Source organism: Macrotis lagotis, chromosome 1 (assembly GCF_037893015.1).
Source record: "Macrotis lagotis isolate mMagLag1 chromosome 1, bilby.v1.9.chrom.fasta, whole genome shotgun sequence".
Lineage (NCBI taxonomy): Eukaryota > Metazoa > Chordata > Mammalia > Peramelemorphia > Peramelidae > Macrotis > Macrotis lagotis.
In genome coordinates, this window is record NC_133658.1 from 41,529,814 (window position 1) to 41,548,932 (window position 19,119).

The 19,119-nt window shown below is 40.9% G+C and overlaps 1 protein-coding gene across 3 annotated transcripts in view; it reads right to left on the reverse strand.

Annotated features, from left to right (window-relative positions):
• Positions 1 to 980: 980 nt before the first annotated feature.
• The window catches only part of CSNK2A2 (casein kinase 2 alpha 2), a 39,816-nt gene continuing 21,677 nt past the window's right edge, over positions 981 to 19,119 (reverse strand). For 2 of the 3 annotated variants that reach the window (XM_074198935.1, XM_074198919.1), the window contains 8 exons: positions 17,913 to 17,972; positions 14,867 to 14,950; positions 14,270 to 14,380; positions 14,011 to 14,112; positions 12,202 to 12,302; positions 11,405 to 11,553; positions 9,525 to 9,618; positions 981 to 3,007 (listed from right to left, as the gene is read on the reverse strand). In XM_074198935.1, coding sequence (XP_074055036.1) covers positions 9,542 to 9,618; positions 11,405 to 11,553; positions 12,202 to 12,302; positions 14,011 to 14,112; positions 14,270 to 14,380; positions 14,867 to 14,950; positions 17,913 to 17,972 — 684 coding nt within the window. In that variant the 3' untranslated portion in view covers positions 981 to 3,007; positions 9,525 to 9,541. The other variant, XM_074198925.1, reaches the window with a different exon arrangement.

Below are 19,119 nucleotides of genomic sequence, written 5' to 3' on the forward strand. Positions count from 1 at the left end.
ACATGGTTCTCTGATACATCTGGGCTTCCAGGAAATGGAAGTTCAAATTCAGTGAACTCTAACTCTGGAGGGTCTCTATTACCTCTAGAACCTGCTTCCTTCCTTTCCAATCTTCTTATACCATGCCATGTCTGAAACCCTTTCCCCTCCTAATCTGTTTCCTAGCTTCAAAAAAGTCTTATTTTCTGCAAGTTGTTCCCAAGCTATCTTAATGCTAATCCCTTCTCACTGATGATTATCTCCAATTTATCCTGTGTGTGTGTGTGTGTGTGTGTGTGTATATATATATATATATATATATATATATATATATATATTTATATATAAAATCTTATTTGTACATGGTTTTTTGTATTTGCCTTCCCACATTAAACTGGGAGCTGAAAGCAGGGACTAGAACTTTTATTTTTTTTGGTCTATCTTTGTATTTCCAGGGTTCAGCACACTGATAATCATGGCCCAGACTGAAAAGTGATCGTGGGGCCATAGAATGTTAGGGTTGAAAAAGATCATTTAGTTCTAGTGGGAGATTGTTTAGTTCAGGGGTTATCTTTTATTTTATTTTTCATTTTTTTTAATGTGAATCATTGGACATTTGGGTAGCCTGGTGAAGCCTATGGACCAATTTCTCAAAATAATATTTGTAAATAATTTAATAAAATACTAAATTTCAGTTTGAGATTAATGAAAATAAAGACATCATCCCCCCCCACCCAAGATCATGGTCCCACTAAAATCTATTCATGAACTAAGGGGTCTTAGAACCTTAGCTTAAAAACTTGTGATCTAAACCAACCGCCCCTCCATTTAACAGGTCCAGAAGCTATGAAAGACCCTGACCTGAATTAAAAGGACAGAGTCTATATTAAAGATCCACATGGTGCTTAAAAAAAAAAAAGACAACCCATAAGCTATACACGCCAGCTATAACAGTATTCTTTGGATTGATACATATATCCACACACAGGCCAACACACGGATAATAAATACATGTTTTATATATACACGCATATACAAAGAACCACATCTGTAAGGTTTAGAAGGTAGGAAACGTACGGTACAGGGAGGTACTTGTTATAAAGAGGTACTATAATGCATTTTTAAAGAGTCAGGAAATCAAAAAATAATGATGAGCAGAACCTTGAATCAGAGGTAGCCTTACAATAGAGAACTTGAATTTGGGGGATGTTAGAAGAAAACGAAGCAAGAGGGGGTGCCAGGAAACACAAAATTCAGTTGTACAGAGTTCTACTAGGTTAATACTTTTGTTAATATCCCAGGTTTTAGTTCATTAGCTGAAAATGCTACAGCCTCAAGCTCCAATACTTCTGAGAAGTCACAGATAAGAAAGGAACCTACTCATCTTGGCAATTAACTCCCCACCCCCTATATGTTGGGGGGAAAAAGGGTATACACACCTGTTTACAGTTACATTATTTCAAGATAAGCACTTGTTGAAACAAAGAATAATGCCGTGGGAACAGACTAGTAATGGAGACTGAGGTTACATCATAACTGATCTGCTTCAATTAAATACTCAGGAATTTAAATTTTTTTCCTATTGCTCCTTATAACTGGGGTGGAAAGACAGAATTAAGGAAAACAGATCATCTCCCATTTTCACCAACTTTCTTTTCTATTGGATCTGTTTGTGTTGGAAGGGTGAGGGGCAGGAGAGAAATAAAGGCCTTGACTTGACTTTTGCTTAAGGCAAAAAAAAAAAAAAAGGGGTGGGGCTATTTTAAAACAAATTTTCCAGTTTTGTCCCCTTCTTCCATGTGGAACAGTCACTTATTTTGCTGATCCATTGTCTTATAATTCTACTTCACTGAAGTCTTCAAGCTTCAGATTGTGTTCAAAAATAGGCAGGCCCACAGATCTGAGACCCCTATCCAGGATAAAGGACTTATTCTCTCTAAAGCTTCTAACCCTTATGGCAAAACTATTTCAGAAGTATTAGGGGTGTGAGGCGAGGAAGAAATAGGGAAGATGGAAGGTGTGGGATGGCACATGTGGGATGGAAAGGAGGATGAATGGGAAGAGAAGGGAAAAGCTAAATAATCTTCCTGAGTTCACTGTTCAGAGCAAAGCAAGCTTTATTTGCTAGCTAAAATAATAGCCAGTGATACAACCTGCTGGGGAAAGAAAAGATTCTTCCCTATGATGAGACAGGCTGCTCTTATTCATCAAGGCCTGTGAAGATTAAAACAGGGGGAGTTTAGAGAATAAAGTGAAATGTGTACATTTCACTGAATGTTCCTGCTCCCCACTCTCTGAGGTGAGCCCAATCCCTAGAATGAGCTCACCAAATACCTCTCATGCTCGACATCTTTCCGAGGAGTCCCTTTAGACAAAACTGTTCTGTCACAATCTTTTCCTAGATCTGTCCTTGTTCCATTCTGGCCAAGAACATGACAGGACCCCGTCCACCGGGGTCACTATTTCAACACAACCATTTCAGGAATTCTCAGCTGCCCCTCTGGGTCTCAGCTCATAGCTCCTTCCATACTGAAAACTCTTCATACATTTCTTTTAAAACTTTTATTCAATAATATATAATTTTTAATTATAATATATAACTGTCCATCATGCCATATAGTTCCCCCCATTTCCCCACTGTGGAGTTTGTGGCCAGCTAGTTAATACAGTTTGCTGGGGAAGTGGGGGGAGGGGGACCATGGGGCCAAAGGTCAATGGGTTGAGGTGAGGATATAGGAAGTGGGGAGCAACATTAACCAACAACCATTTTGCATACCCTTCACATTTTCCATGCTTTCTGGGTCAGAAGGAAGTCAACAGGAAGTCAAAGGCGTATGAACCTTTTACATTCAGAAGTAAGGTTTGTTTTATAAACTGTTGGTTGCCATTCAGCTGGTGTGGTTCCTGCTCTCGTAACCTGTCACCATGACGTGTCTGTCCGCTGCATGTGGTCTCTGTACACACGTTTTAAGACATTTGATTTGGTTCTTGTTCTGCTTATGGAAAAGTGGGAGAAACAGCATCAGACCTGGGGAGAAAGATAGGAGGAGGAAGAGATGAGGTTAGTGAGGCTCATCATACTTCAAAGGGCATGCCTCCACCACTATTTAGGCTGGTTGATCGATGGAATATCAACTTTATATTCACAAAACCAGCTCCAAGTGCAAGTTAAAGAGCATACTGGTCATTTTGTTGGATGAGTGTAGGATCGCTCCGGGCTTTCTTCTAGTTCCCTCTGCCCTCTCCACCTTGCTTCTCAATAGCAAGCTTTGCGTCAGCATGCCCATCATTAGGATAGGGTTCAGTGATTTGCTGTACTATGGATTGACAAGCCTCTCCATACCTCTTAACAGCCCTATGATCTAGGCTTCTCCAGATTCTAGAGGCTGTTTAAGGGGTTGTTTGGGGGTTACCATCAAGGGAAGACTGGCAACCAAATAAGCAGCCAAACTCTGGATCCCCTCTCTTTAAGACAAGGAATCCCCAGAGAGAAAAAGGAGTTAAGTCTTTTGGGTTGTAATAATCTATTCTTTTAAAGGAGAGGGGGAATTAAGAGCAAGAATTTGGTTTTGAGGTCCAAGAAGTAAAAGAGGCATATTTTCTCCCATCCCTCTAAACTCATGTGATAAAGTCGTACAGCCAGAAACATACCAAAAAGCTCTTTAAAGTTGTCTCACAACTGAACCAGAAGAGATGATGACCCTCAAGGTTCTCTGAGAAATTCGTGTCTGCAGTCAATTCATTTTGTAAAAATTTTATTTTTTAAGATAAAAAATTAGTATGGCTTCTACTCAGATAATGATGAATCTATAAAAGCAGGGGTGTAAGAACTGAGGAGAAATAATTAAGCCTCCCTAAAACTCCAGGATGTGGGAAGGTAGGATGAATAATCCTAAAAAGTTCTTTGCCTTGGGAGCTTTTCCTTGTGAGATCTGGATGGAATGAGGATGTGCAGGAATATAGAGAAGAAATTGAAAGGAAGCTGAACTTTCAGGATTCTGACTTTGAAAGGGAAAAGTGTTTTAAGAATTATGCATGTTTTAACTTAAAAATGAAAAGCAAAACCTACTGCCAATTTATTGCCCATGCTCTGAAAGCAGCATTGTAGGCCACCCATATCACTCAAAAAGTGAGCAGCTGAATAAGACACTCAATTTGAAAAGGTAGGACATGCCCAAAGATTTCTTCCAAGTGATGCTGTCTACAGCAAAAGGGCAAATTCTGAACCGGATCCCCTCCAACTCCTTCAAATCATGGGAATCAAATGCAAACACCATGTACACGATCTGAAGAATTAGACTCAAGAAATGGGAAATGCAAGAATTAAGGTTCTCATAGCGACCAGCAGCCAAGTCTCCCACATCATTTGGTTGTTAAAATTTTTATTTATGAAAACATGCTTGATTGAACATGGAGTTTTTCTCCCCTTTCCTCTAAGGGCAGAAGTAGCAGCAGCACAGAGATCAGACAGTGATATGTGGCCACGGATCTTAAGGAGTCATTGGTCTGAACTAGTTCACAGCTTGGGTGTGATTTTTCGGACATCAGGTGACAGTCAGCATTTCTAGTTCTTGATGGCTTATCCAGCTTTCCAGGTGGGCTTCACAATTTGTCCCCAAAGTCTTAAGCACCATTTTCAGCCAAGACGGCCAGCAGGAAAAACTGCCCTTTTGTTGGTACTGTAAAAAGACGACTTTTAAAAAAATCCCTACTCAATTAAACCTTTATTATTAGCTACTATTTCTCTCCCCAAATAGTATGCATCACTTATATGTTCCTTCTGAGGTGGGTTTCCACTTTCCAGGGTATGGGGGTGGGGGACTTAATCCATAGTTAATAACCACAGTTAGTATAGCAACTATTGGAGACTAAATACAGGACTATATTACCTCACTACATTTCCCATTCATCCACCTCTTTCTCCAACAGAGCAATATTTTTTTTCAGTTTCTAATAATTTATCAAACTCAAGAGTTGGAATTTTTGTCTGTAGTTGAGATTAGGCTGTTGTGACAATTTTAACAAGTGTGGTTTGTTTTAAATGGCCTCTAGGGGTGGCTAGGTGGCACAGTGGATAGAGCACTGGCCCTGGAGTCAGGAGTACCCGAGTTCAAATTCAGTCTCAGACACTTAATAATTACCTAGCTGTGAGGCCTTGGGCAAGCCACTTAAACCCATTGCCTTCCAAAAACCTAAAAAATATATACATATATCTATCTATCTATCTATCTATCTATATATATATATATATAAATAAAATGGCCTCTAGACTTTAAAACTATTAGCCATGTTTATAGGCAGGCAGGGTTCACAAAAGGTATCACAGGTCTGTTCTAAACATAGGTTTCATCAGATCCAGCAACAAGTCAAGTTAACCATCATCACCTGGGTTTTAAATTGTTACCTCCCCACCCCTCCCACAACAAGATGCTCTGGTCATGCCCTTCGTAGTTTGGCAGCAGTAACCCCGGGTTTCCATCCCATACTTCAGACAGATCTGTCCAGTCTGTTCCATGGGGTCAGTACCAACTTAGACTATTACTTTACCCACTTGGGTTCTGAAAGGATGACCCTCTACTTGTGGCTCACACTTTCAGAACCCACCTGTGCTGACTCAGTCCCAAGTTTGCTTTCTTTAAAGAGTATTTTCTGGCATCCCTCTCCTCTCCTCAAGTGCCTGCTTCTTTACTGATTTGGTTTGTAGGACATTGATTCTTTTAATACACACATTCCCCAAACCATGGCATGCCCTAGCACACCATGCAGGACCTATGCCAAAGGTCCCCACATTTCCTTAGTTCCTCTCCAAACACAGCATTCCAGAAAAACTCATTCTGATGGCCTTGCTGGCCCATCCAGACCACCTTTATGATTCACAAAGCACTCAGTTTACATCGGTTATCTCATCTGATGAGGAAACTGAGACTGATGAGTGTGCAGGGACTTGTCCAGGGTCACACAACTAGGAAGTACCTGAGGCAGGGTTCTCAATTCAGATCATCCCTGACTCCTAGTCAATTCTCAGTAATAAAATCACTCAAAACCTAACATATTGCCATGGTCAAGGTCCTTCTCCTTCCCAGGACTCAGTATCCTCCTCTGTAAAAGCAAGGGTTTTACTGGAAGGCCTACCACTGGGATACTTTCACTAATAAACACTACCTGCCCCAGGCCTCCCCAGCATTCTGAAGCACAGAATCCCTTGACTAGGACACTCAGCTGAAGGACCCCCATTTCATCAAGAGGTTGACAAACTGGGCTTGACAAACTGGGCTTCTTAATTCTCTTTTACTCTAATGACCCATGGTGGTGGTGGGGGCAGGAACAAAGATGAGGATGGGTCTCACTTTATTACTGTCCAATTCCAGGACAGGTGAGGGGGAAGCATGCTCTTCTGTAAGGCTAATTAATGTCTATGAGAAGTGAACTATTACAAGTACTTCACTGTCTTTAGCAGCTCCAAAAAACTTTTGAATAAAAAAAAAATTTGCTTTGAAATGATGCTTATTCATTGTTAATAAACCATCACATATATTAATCCCACCCAACTGGGCTTAGGGATATGGGTAGTACCTGAGATAGCTGTTAAATACTAACTTTAACAGCAATACCATTCCATTCTCTCCATGTTCTTCTGCCCTTCTTTAGGAAAGTATAGATTTACTCTCCATTGACCAAAGGCACTTTGCTTCTGTTGCAATTTATCAGCTAGAATTTCAATTTAAAATGACTGGGAGGTGATCTAGTCCAAGAATTACCACTGACTAAGGATATCCTATAGATCACCAAGGTTTTTTCTAAGATAAGGTAATAAGTTACATTAAATCAAGTAATGCCCTTTGGGGCAGCTGTGATTAACCAGAAGAAAAGCATCTGACCCTACATTAAATTTAGTGCCCCAACAGCTTAGGGCAGTTAGCTTTTTGTTTGTTTTGAGGTAGGGGTATGTAAATATGCAGACCATATTGACTATCCTGCAGAACAACCAAACTGTAAGGGAAAGCAGTGGAAAGACAGACAAGGCCTGCTGGGAAACTGCTCGAACAGAAAGGGTGGATGGCTCACAAGCTTTTTCTGTGCTCTTTCTAATAAGGATCTAATCCGGTGTCAAAGCTGAGATTAAAAATGCCACCAACAGGCCAGTGAAGTGGGATTGTAGATACTCAGGAGTGAGTCAAGGCAAGGGAAGCACAGAGAGATCAGATCAATCAGGTGACTTTCCTTCTGAATATGGTTCTTTACTTTGGAGAGAAAATAAGGAAAAAAAAGGAAAACGAGTACTGCTTCAGGACTTGCCTAAGAAACTCCCCCCACCCCATCTTAAGGGTGGGCTCTGCATGGTTCCATAGAGGATGCTATTTCCGGGGCAGGGGGAAGAGCAGAAAGCTAAAGAAATAACTCATTTCCCTTAAGGAAGCCTTTATTGGCTCTGGAACTGCCCTCTAGGAAAAGGTACAAGAGCTGGCTATAGGAAACTTTTGTATTCTGATACAGGATGATATATACACATACACACACACACACACGCACACATATATATATGTATGTATGTAAACATCCTATAACTCAGTTAATTTATATTTTAAGGTAGAGTTGGGCATATAGGTCAATATGCAGGATAGGCAATGTAGACCTGAGAGTGGTAGTATGAGAACCTTATCCTTTTGCATTTCCTGGCTATGGAATTTGTTTCCTCATCTGTAAATTCACCTTGACATGAATGGAATTTGTGTTTTGGGGTTTTGTTTTTGCTTTTTTGCACTTTAAATTCCCACAGACCAGAAGACAAAATAGAATTTACATTTATAGATAGGACCTGCTACCAATACCAATATGTCTTTATTGGAATATGGAATGTAAACAGATGTTTCAAACAAACAATCTAACCTTATATAAAAAAGTATGGCATTATTAAATAGTTAATAAAGAAATCCTAAAGGGTGGTAGACACTTCTAGATCTAGCCTAAATGTGTAAAGTCTCCACAGCTGCTGGCTAGTTTTTTCCAGCAGAGACCTACCTACAAGAGGCAGCTGTGATCCACAGGGCAACCCATGTTACACAGTGCTGGTGACAAGTTTCAAGGGCTCGCCCATAAAATGCATCATAGCGCTCAGGTTCCTCTGCTAACACAGGTGGATTAGCCTTCTGGATTCCAATCTGTTCACACCTGCTCCAATGGTGCCACTCTTTTCCTTAACTGAAGTCCTACATTCTCATGCCCACCCCCCCACCCCCACCCCAGGCCCTTCCTCAGTAACCTAGTTATTTCAGGGCTTTTCCAATACTAGTCCAGATTCTTGACCTATGAATGATATTTTTATCTCATTCAAGTAGAATACTGTAGGTTTATGCATCTAATACATCAGAACTTGAAAGAATACATTCCTCTGATTTCCACAAGAATTAATTTCTTTCACAGGGGAAAGGAGGAAAAGGGGAAGATGTTCCCTCATCAATACTTTATCCAAAGTCTTTTCTGAATGAACTAAGGTGGCACACTCTTTTTCCTTTTATAAACCAGGGTGGCCACTAGTTTTAACCTAGTTACCCCAATTACGAGGCACTGTTTTTTCTTCCTCGACAGTGCTAGCTGTAAACAATAAGCCTATGTTTCAATATTAAAATATGTGTACACTGAGAGCAAGGAAATTCTGTGAGATTCTCCTACCACTGACACAGAAAAAGGCTAAGCCAGGAAAAAAAGAACAAACCCCCAAACCCACGGATTTTACAAGCATACAAACCAGTGCTGGATGCAGTGAGCTTTGGGGTATACACACTTACACATATAATTTTTTGATGGGAATGACTGCCCTGGGCAGTGACATCAAGAGACCAAAAGTGATGACAGATGAGACCCAAGAGGACTGTTTTGCAGCAAAGATCTCAGTTCATTCTCATTTCTTGGAGACTTAAAGGAAAACTGCAGTGATGAGGGACAGTCCTTGGAGAGCTCAGGCCATTAAGAAAATGTGTAAAATATGAATTTGTAAAAGCTTAAAAAAAAAAAGGAAAGAACGATATTGCTGCCCCTTTCAGTATCTCCTTTGCATCAGTGGTGGCTGCCATTTTGCTAAAACCTGAGCCTGGATCTCACCAAAGGAAACCAGGATCACCTTGGAATAGATGGGAAGGCAAAAAGTCAGAGTTTGTTGGCAAGGCAGAGCCAAGATATTAGAGAGAAGCCAGGAAGTTGTCTGAGCTCTCCCCAGTTTCCCTTTGAAAAGTTAAATCAGTTTGTTGGCTGGGTTGGTCAACTGAATGGTGTTTTCCTGTAAAATGAAAAGACATTACCAACAACTCTGAACTTCTCATCTCCCATTCATTCCAAAGGAAAGAGGTCTTTCTCTAGATCTTAAAGTATGCCAGACTGTAGGCTATTCCCTGTTTACTGGGAATTCTTTTTTTTGATAAACTAAAGAAAATTCTTAACTCTTCTTTGCGTTTAGAAGGAATGATCAGAATTTCTCATATCACACTGTAGTTTTCCTTCAAGATTTTTTTGGTTGGATGTTTTATTGGTTATCATCAATCTTGAATTACCCGTCGTTTTCCAGTCTTCATCGTGCTGCTGTAAGACCACTGGAGAGCACAGAATTTTCTGAGCTTGGCTGGGACTGCTCCTTCACCACAGGGTCTACAAAAGAGTAAAATTAATGTCAGCCAAGGGGAAAAGGTAAGGTAGGTGGCCAGGACCTCTTAGATATTTTTTTTTCATTTCAAATGCTAAGAGATCCAGAAAGATAGGAAAAAAGATCAACAAGCAAAAAATGAATGTGTTGTTGAAGAATAAATACTATTCAAAGAAAAAAGAAAACTTCACAAAAACAGGTCAGAAAATTATTCTTCAAATCAATTAAAAATATTCAATTTAATTTTCAGGTACACATTATTCTTTCTCCTACCTATCTACCCTCATCCTCAGTAAAGCAAAACAAATTCCTGCTTTGGTCATGTCCAAAAAACAAACATGCCTTTGCCTCAGTCTACATTCTGAATCCTTCACATCTCTTTATCAGGAGGAGGACAGTCCATTTCACCACAAGGCCTCTGGAACTGTGGTTGGTCACTATAACGATCAGAGTTCCTGAGTCTTTCAAAGTTTTTTTCTTTACAGTGTTGTTACTGTGTAAATTGTTCTCCTGATTCTGTTTACTTTACTCTACATTAGTTCATTCAAGTCTTCTTAGTTTCTCTGAAACTATCTCCTTCACCACTTCTTATAGAACCATAGTATTCTATTACATTCATATGTTCTAACTTGTTTAACCATTCCTACCATATAACCATTTGATCCGTTATTAACATTTCCCAGAACTGCTGTGACCTCTGAATATAAAGTAACCCAAAGGCCAAAGGAAACCCTGGCTCCTCCTCTAAGGCTAAGATCTCATGACTCTACAGTCAAGTTTGCTGTTGGTACTGTTTACCAGTCAAAAATACTGACCTATAGATATGACTTTAAGCTTTTACAAAGTGCCTTCAATGTAATATCCCCTTTGATCTTCACAGAACTCCTCCCAGGTTTGAACTCCATTTTAAAAATAAGGAAAAGGAACTTCAGAGATTTGAGAGCAGTACCTGAGGAAGGATCCTCTCAGTTCAGCTCCTGCCCTGAGTGCACAATGCTCTGCCTCATGTCTCTACTCCTCAGACAGTCTAAGGCACAGAAGTCACTCAGAGTGACAGAGTGACCAGTGGCTTCAATCCCAATTTAGTGAATTGAAGCACAATTGGTTTCCCTAGACCCTGAGCTCTTTGTCTATCATCACAAATAGCAATCCCAATCACAGAAGGGATAATTAAAATTATCTAGTACACCTTGAAATTCAAATGACTATAAAAATTCACAACAGTGAAGCCTCCACCTAAACTGCACAAGCCTTAATATTAAAAGCTTAAGTTAGACCAGAAAATCCAATTTGCTTTCTTTTTTTGCAAATACTCATTTCCTAGTGTTACACTTTTATATGACTATTTTAATATATTTTTAATAAGCCCCGATCCTGTCTCAGTAAGTCAACATTAACTACGTTCCATAACTTAAAATTTATTTATTTGAGGCAATCGGGTTAAGTGACTTGCCCAAGATCACACAGCTAGACAATTATTAAGTGTCTGAGCTGGTTTTGAACTCAAGTTCTCCTGCCTCCAGGGCTGGTGCTTTATCCACTGAGCCACCTAGGTGCTCCATAACTTTTAAATTAACAGCACACAGGCAACAAATTCTATCCAAATTAATGTTCTCCAGTTCTGTAAATAGTCCCATTTCTTCAAGGGGAAGTAGACATCTTACAGACTTCCCTAGTATGAGACAGAAGGGACTGGCTGATGATGGTTTCCAAGGACAGTTGGACATTTATCCCTCAAGCCTCCAATGCTCTCTAACTTTATACAAACTAGAGAGTGAGCTCTGCACTTACAGAAATAAGGGTGTTCCATGGCCTCTTTGGCAGTCAGCCTTTGTTGATGGTCATAGCGCAGAAGCTTGTCCAGAAGGTCTAGGGCCTCGGGACTGACGAGATGTCTATTCTCACTATGGATGAAGTTTTCCCAGCGTTTTCGAGAGTGTCTGAAGGATGAATAAAGCCTTAGTGTCTGAACTAAAGTAATTCCCAAGTTCTACCAGGGCTAAGACTACATCAAAATAACAAACCCCTTTCATTCATTAAACCTTTCAAATTTGATTTAGAGTTTTTCTTCTATATCCCCCAATTCTTTATGCAATTTTGTGATGAAGCAATTTCAATAAATCAACCCTGATTATTACTTTTAGAATACATGCTTTGGTGTGTGTTCCTAGAAGGACTGTGCAATATTTTATAAACGGTTACACTGTAGTAAATAAACCTCCTCCATGAAGTGCTACTAATTTTACAATAATACTTTCCATTGTTTCACAAAGCTCTTTTCCTGGAAAAGACCTGGTTTTCCCCCTCATTCTTCACTTTTCTACATTTTACCTTTGTTTAACTCTATAGAGTTAACCAGGATTATTAATGCTGACTAATCAAGATATTCATATTGTCTGGAGAAAAAGTTCTGATTTACCGACAAATAAAGGATATTTACATGGCTCACAATGAAAAATTAAAATGTTCAGTTTTAGTTTCAATGTAACTATAAAGCAGAAGCCATTTTAAAGCTGCACTTTTATCAAATCTTGTCATCTAGCTCTGAAATCAGCTCAACCATAAAGTCCTCCCACTCTCTTACTTACTGCCCCAGGATATCATTGAAGTGTGGGTCCAGGTCTATGTGGTATTTCTTCAGATATCCATATAACTCATCTGTACCAAGGACTTTGGCAATTCGGACAAGCTGAAACACAACACAGATGTAACAAAACCACCATGCAGCAAATTCCCACCAGCTTTTGGGGAAGCTCTCGTAGGATTGCCACAATGACTGATTGCTATGTTGCTTCCAAATTAAGTCTTTATCCTCGACTACAATGAGAATGAATTGGGCATCCAAGCTTCCCAGTGTGCTACACATTATCATTCATTGTAAATGTGGTAGTGGGAATGTCAGGAGAGAATATCAGAGGATTGGATTTGGGAGATGCTGCAAAGGTGAATTGACAGGCCTTGGGTGAGAGGGGGGGAGGAGCCCAGAATGACGCCTAGATTGTAAGCCTGAGGGACCAGGAAGATAGTACTGCCCTCTACAGTAATAGGGGAGAAAGGGATTGGGTGAAAATAATGAGTTCTGTTCTGGAAATACTGCATTTAAGATGTCTACTGGTTATCCAGTTCAAAAGGTCTGAAAGGAATTGAAGATGCGGACTGGAGATCAGCAGAAGTTGGGGGCTGGAAAGGTAGATTTGAGGATCATCCACATCGAGACGCCCAAGGGCAACATACAGGGGAGGAAGAGAAGAGGGCCCAGAACAGAACCCTGTGGGACACCTACGGTGAGAGGGTATGATCTGGATGAGGATCCAGCAAAGGAGACTGAGAAGAGGCAGTCAGGTAGAAGAATCAGGAGAGTATTGTCCTGAAAACCTAGAGAGAAGAGAGTATCAAGGAGGAGAGGGGGATCAGTAGCATCCATGGTGGCAGAGAGTTCAGGGAGCCTGAGGATACAGTCCTGGTGGAATGATGAGGTCGGCAGCCAGATGGGAAGGGCTTAAGAGAAGAGTCTGGAGAAAGGAAGGGGAAGGGGACTGTGGCAGACTGAATAGCTGGGAGCTGCTAGTACACAGAGACTGGGAAGTAAATTGAAGGGTGATCATGAAGGCTCTACTTCTATGGCAGGGATGGGGAGGCAAGTGATCCCTACATGCCCAAAGGACACTTATCAACCACGGCACCAATATCATGTCATTTTCCCAGTGAGCCCCAGTTCTCCAAGAGATTGGACCTCCCCAAGCCTGCGAACTCCAAAGGAGAGGTGCCAATCTGCAAGAGTGTCTGTCCAGGGGTGGCTAGGTGGTGCAGTGGATGGAGCACCAGCCCTGGAGTCAGGAGGACCTGAGTTCAAATCCAGCCTCAGACACTTAACAATTACCTAGCTGCGTGGCCTTGGGCAAGCCACTTAACCCCGTTTGCCTTGCAAAATTCTAAAAAAGAGAGAGAGAGCCTGTCCAAAGTCCCCTGGCTTCCAAGAAGGCAGGAACCAGGGGTGAAGGCTAAAGACTCAGCCACTCCCTTCCCCACCCTCTAATTCAGGGAGGAGTGGCAGAGATGCCCCTCTGGCTCTCTCAGGGGGTACAGGCAACAATGGACAGAATGTTGAGCCTTCAATTCCCCTACCCCTACACCTGTGATGGGACAGTCAGGGGAAAATTAAAGACAGGTTGAAACTTAGCCCTGCTTTTCTTGAGCTCCCCCTCTGTAGACCTGACAGCCTATTGGGGCCATCTAAACCAGAGAGGCTGCAAAGTAGAACAGAATGGACCAGCCTCTGGTCTCCCTCAGGACCCAGGCAGTTCTGGCAATAATGGAAGAGGAGGGGGAGAACAGCTCCCCTGGTACAGCTTCTTTGAGTGCAGAGCACAAAGAAAAGTCTATCAATGTCTCCTCACCTGGTCGTAGTTGTCTTGGCCATGGAAGAAGGGCTCCTTTCGGAAGATCATGCTGGCCAGCATACAGCCTAAGCTCCACATGTCAAGACTGTAGTCATACATCTGAAGAGACCAGGAAGGCCATAGTGAGTGAGGCTGACACAAGCCTGCTTGCTGTAGTCCAACTCTCCCAGGTTTCCCCGGGACAAGCCCACTCAGAAGTTAGCCCAATGGACCCCAGACCACCAACTAGGCCTGAAGAGTCCTCCTGAAGTTGTACCTGGTAGTCCACAAGGAGCTCTGGCCCTTTGAAGTACCTAGAGGCCACACGCACATTATACTCCTGAGCAGGATGGTAGAATTCTGCCAGACCCCAGTCTATCAGTCGAAGCTAAAGATAAGGACAAAAACAAAAATGCATCAAAAAATGTTTTGATTTCTGCCCCCATGTCTAAGATAATGGTTCAACACATTGGAATATGCCACATTTTCTAATCATCTCAATTTTTTTTTATAGTGCTCTACTTAAATGCTATTAATTTTTATTAGCTAGATGTTTTGGTTTTTTTTAGGACAAAGGTCTCGGGATCTGCTATTTTCCAGCTTTTAAAAAAAATTATACTAGCTTCTCCTTTCCTAAGATTGTCCAATCTACTACTAGCTGACCAACCTCACGTACTGTTAACATCACCCATCCTACAGATGGCTGGATATGCTGACTCAAGAAGTCTGGTTTGGACTAACGTGCTTAAAAGATGGGACAGAACCACAAAATCATGACTGTCAATCAACAAGAAGCTGTATCCTCCTTGGGTTTGAAATAGTGACTTCAAAAATGCCCCCCCCCCCGCCCCGCCTCCCATCAGCACAGTGTTACCTTTTTCTGTTGGTGATCTATCATCACATTGTGAGGTTTGACATCTCTGTGCATGATTCCCATGCTATGACAGTAATCCAGGGCCTAGTCAACAGAGAACACAGACAAAACTGCTATAATGATGGATCCCTCACAGTCTGGTCCTAGCCCTCTCTGCCTCTCCTGGGCCCCTCTGCCATAATTAAGTAGAAGCCAGGGCACATCAGCTGAGAACAAAGATGTCCTCTTGTGGACAGGAAGTAGAGAAGATTAATGTACACCTCTCAGAAGCCACACTCTAGTAGTTAAGAGTAGTTTGAAGGTCTAGCAGAAGAGAAAAAAGCACCTCAAACCTCATGGAGAATTTAGGACTGAATGATGCCCACCCCCACCAGGTCAGAAGTGAGTATGCCTCCCCTAGCCTAGGGTCACAGTCCACTCTTTTGTGCTCCCCTGAAGCATGTGTTCATTTGTTATCCCCGATGGCAAGCTCTCTGAGGGCAGAGGTGCAGGCTTCTTCAGAGCACAATGTCTGAAAGCACACAGTCAATATTCCCTAGAACTTTAATCTTCATCATTTGCCAAGAATCCAAGAAAATTGCCAACTTCCAAGCATAGATTTAGAACAGGAAGGAAACTGAAACCGGCCATTGAGTCCCTTCTCTTTTTACAGCTGAAGAAACAAAATACTGGGTTCACACTTGCCCAAAGTCAGAGAGGCCCTCAGCAGTCAAATCCTCCTCTTAAAGAGTCCCAAAGGACAATTCAAAATGCCAAGCTATCATAAGCTAAGGAAAATTATCAGAGAAGAAATGAAAGCTTTGAGGCTTCCCCTGCTTCTCCTGCAATCCTTTTTGAAAAAGGAATACTCATTCTGATCCCAAATATTCTTCTGCCTTCTCAATTCTCTGTTCCTTCTACATCGTTTTTTAAGCAAGTATCTTTTTTAAAAATGATTCCATTTGTTGATTGAAGATTCTCCCTAAGTACAGTTCAAGTAGCCAGCCTCGTGTGTAAGGAAGGCCATGAGAAGGTAAACAAATCAGGACTCAACACCTTTCTTGGCTGGGCCCTTAGGTGTTCTGAGTAGAATTCCAGGCTAACATTCTGAGAATCACTGCTTTCTTTCTATGACTACTACTATGAAGGGGCTCAAGATATTTTAATTATATTGCCCAAGAAAGGGAAAATTGCTCCCATGGGAACTGTGTCCTGAGATAGTTAAACTAAAAAACCCTTAAAACTAAGATCCTTGTAACTTAGTAAAAAGGGATGTCAAACACTGACATGGCTCAGAGGCTATTCCACATAGAAGCACTGACAGTACACAGCTAATTTTGTTGATGAAAGTCTCTTGCATTCTCTCAGCACCTATGTTTTCAGGCAGGAGCTGTATTGTTTTTCCTTTGCAGAAACACTCCCACTCATCAGCTATGAAGTGCCCTGCTGTGGTCAGAGAGGCTGGGCTCACAGGAGTGGGAGGAAGCTCCCCATTCTGAGTTGCTGCTGTGGCATAAAGGATACTGCAGACCAGACTAAACTGTTCAGGCATTTCATTGTTTTATTTTAGGGACTATGCTGCCTAGAAGAAAGCTTATATTTTGCATCAGAAGTCTTCTTTTAGTGATATTTCAATGTTTTGCTGAAAATATCTTACAAAATCAAGGCTCCTATGGAAAGGATTCTGGATTTGAATTAGGAGCTCATCCCTTAACATGCAACCAACTCTCAATGAAATACTGAGCAAATTCACTGTTTCAGTTTTTCCCCATCTGCAAAACAGGGTCAGCATTTCTTATTCCTACTCTCCACCCTATGACTTTCTTCACTGCTTCACTGAGATGTTATAAAGGCTTAACATTTTTCTTACTGACTCACTATACAGCATTTCTCTCTCTCTCTCTCTCTCTGTTTTTTTGTTTGCTTTTGCAAGGCAATGGGGTTAAGTGGCTTGCCCAAGGTGTCTGAGGCCAGATTTGAACTCAGGTACTCCTGACTCCAGGGCTGGTGCTCTATTCACTGTGCCACCTAGTTGCCCCTATAGTATTTATTACTTGTGTTAACATGTTTGGTTTTGTTATTAGTCAACCTTAGCAAAAAAAACTAACAAAAAACTCCCAAACCTGATTAGGAACAAGCAGGATTGGGATTTAAGATTTTGCAAGGTAACAAATGAAATGCACATAGGTAATTGTTGATTTTTTCTAGTTTGACTCCCTTTGGAATCAGTATTTTGCCAGATCTTTACTACTAAGCATGCAAACTTGGATTTGTTGTACACCTCATCAGCAGGAGACATATCAAAGAGATGCCTCCAAAAGGTTTGGCATATGACAAAAACATTAAGGAATGAAGGGAGTCTTCACAAGCATTGCTTTGGCTGTCCTGACATTACATTCATTTCAGAGCTCCTTCTAAATCCTTTTCCTTAGAAAGTGCAATATTCAACTCCGGGATTTTGCTTTGGAAATTGTGGACAAAATATTAAAACTATTTTGCTCTGATAATTTTCTTTCATAGTGACAATAACCCACTGACTCATAAGTATTTTATTCTGTTTATGCCCATTTGTTTGGTACTAAGGAACTATTTAATTTCTTTGTAAACTTTAGAAATATTGCAAAGTTTCACAAAGCTTGTGGCTCTCAAGTGTCCACTGTGCTTCCTCAGTTCCTTCTGAGGATCAAACTAGTGTCTGGTTAGAGAAGAGCTAGGGCCAAAGGTCTCATCCTAAAAAAGAACTTATTTGAAAAAAATCAAAGAAGCATGAATAATTATCGAAAGTAGGAGGGTTCAATTGCTAGTAAATGACTATAATCAGATGACTATAATGTCATCTGATCATCTTTCCTTGTAAAACATAGGTAACTTGGGTCCCCTGAAAGCAACAATCAAAAACCTTAATTTCAAGACATTTTCTGAAAACTTGTCTAAAAGTATATTCAGGTAGGATGTAAAAAAAGGTTCTGAGAAGTTCAGGTTCACCCACTCAACCTTCTCTTTCAGTGTATCAGTTTCCCCAAAAAGTTGGTTTTAAAATTCCTGACTACTTATGAATGTCACTTACCTTAAGCAGTTCATACATATAAAACCGGATATCAAAGTCTGTAAGGATCTGGTATAGTTGCTGAAATAAATTATGGCAAAAAAGAGTCAGTTCAATCATGACTTCCTTTTGTATTCCCCCAGTCTGTTCATTTTCTCTGTCATCTTTCCTTCAGGGACAAAGTTTCTACAAGATTTATCACCAGGATCTAGAGAGCTTCCAGGGAAAGTTCAGAAACCCAACAACAAAAAACAAGGGGGGGGGGGGGGGAGAGAGAGAGAGAGAGAGAGAGAGAGAGAATGAAAACAGAAAGGTCTGGGGGAAAAAGAAAATAAACTGCCAAATTCATGTAGGCCCCTATCTTCTTTTTCTACCGTCTTTCCTTGTAAAACACAGAGGTAACTCTCCCCCTCCCCAAGCAACAGTTCAAAACACAATTTAAGAGATTTTCTTAAAACTTGTTTAAAAATATATTCAGCTGGGTTGTAAAAAATGTTTTGCTTTTTTTTAAGGCTGTTTTTTTTTGCAAGGCAAATGGTGTTAAGTGGCTTGCCCAAGTCCACACACACAGCTAAGTAATTATTAAGTGTCTGAGACTTGGATTTGAACCCAGGTACTCCTGACTTCAGGGCCGGTGCTCTATCCACTGCGCCACCTAGCCACCCCTTAAAAAATGTTTTGCAAAGTACAGGTTCATACCATCTTCTCTTTCAATGTATCATTCTCCCCCAAAAAATCTGTTTTAAACTTCCTGACTGCTTATGAATAGTCTTTCCACAAATGCAGTGATCATAAATTGCCCCACAATAAAGACAGCATTAAACCTGCCACCTAATTCTCCTAGCTAGCAAACTAGCCCTATGTGGCAATACAATTCTTTTAAGAACATTCATACTGAGGTTCTAAGTAGATACTTGGGTCTTGAGGACCCCTCACTGGTTTATCTGGCACTATGTTAACTAGCTGGTGAAAATGCAAAGCTGGGGCTGCTTTAGGGATTCAGACTGGAACTGCTGTGTTGGCAAGGGTGAAATACTTAAGGCCCTTTCCCAAAATTTCCTTCTCTCTCCTACCCAAATTATTCTCTAGAGAGAATGGGATGTTGAAGTGGCTGTAGATATGAAATGAAGATGAATAAAAGTGTTTCTGGTAGAAAAGGGTTGTCAAAGAGGAGCCCTCAGAAAAGATTAAGCAAGCACACGTTAATGATATAAAAATGGAAACTAGT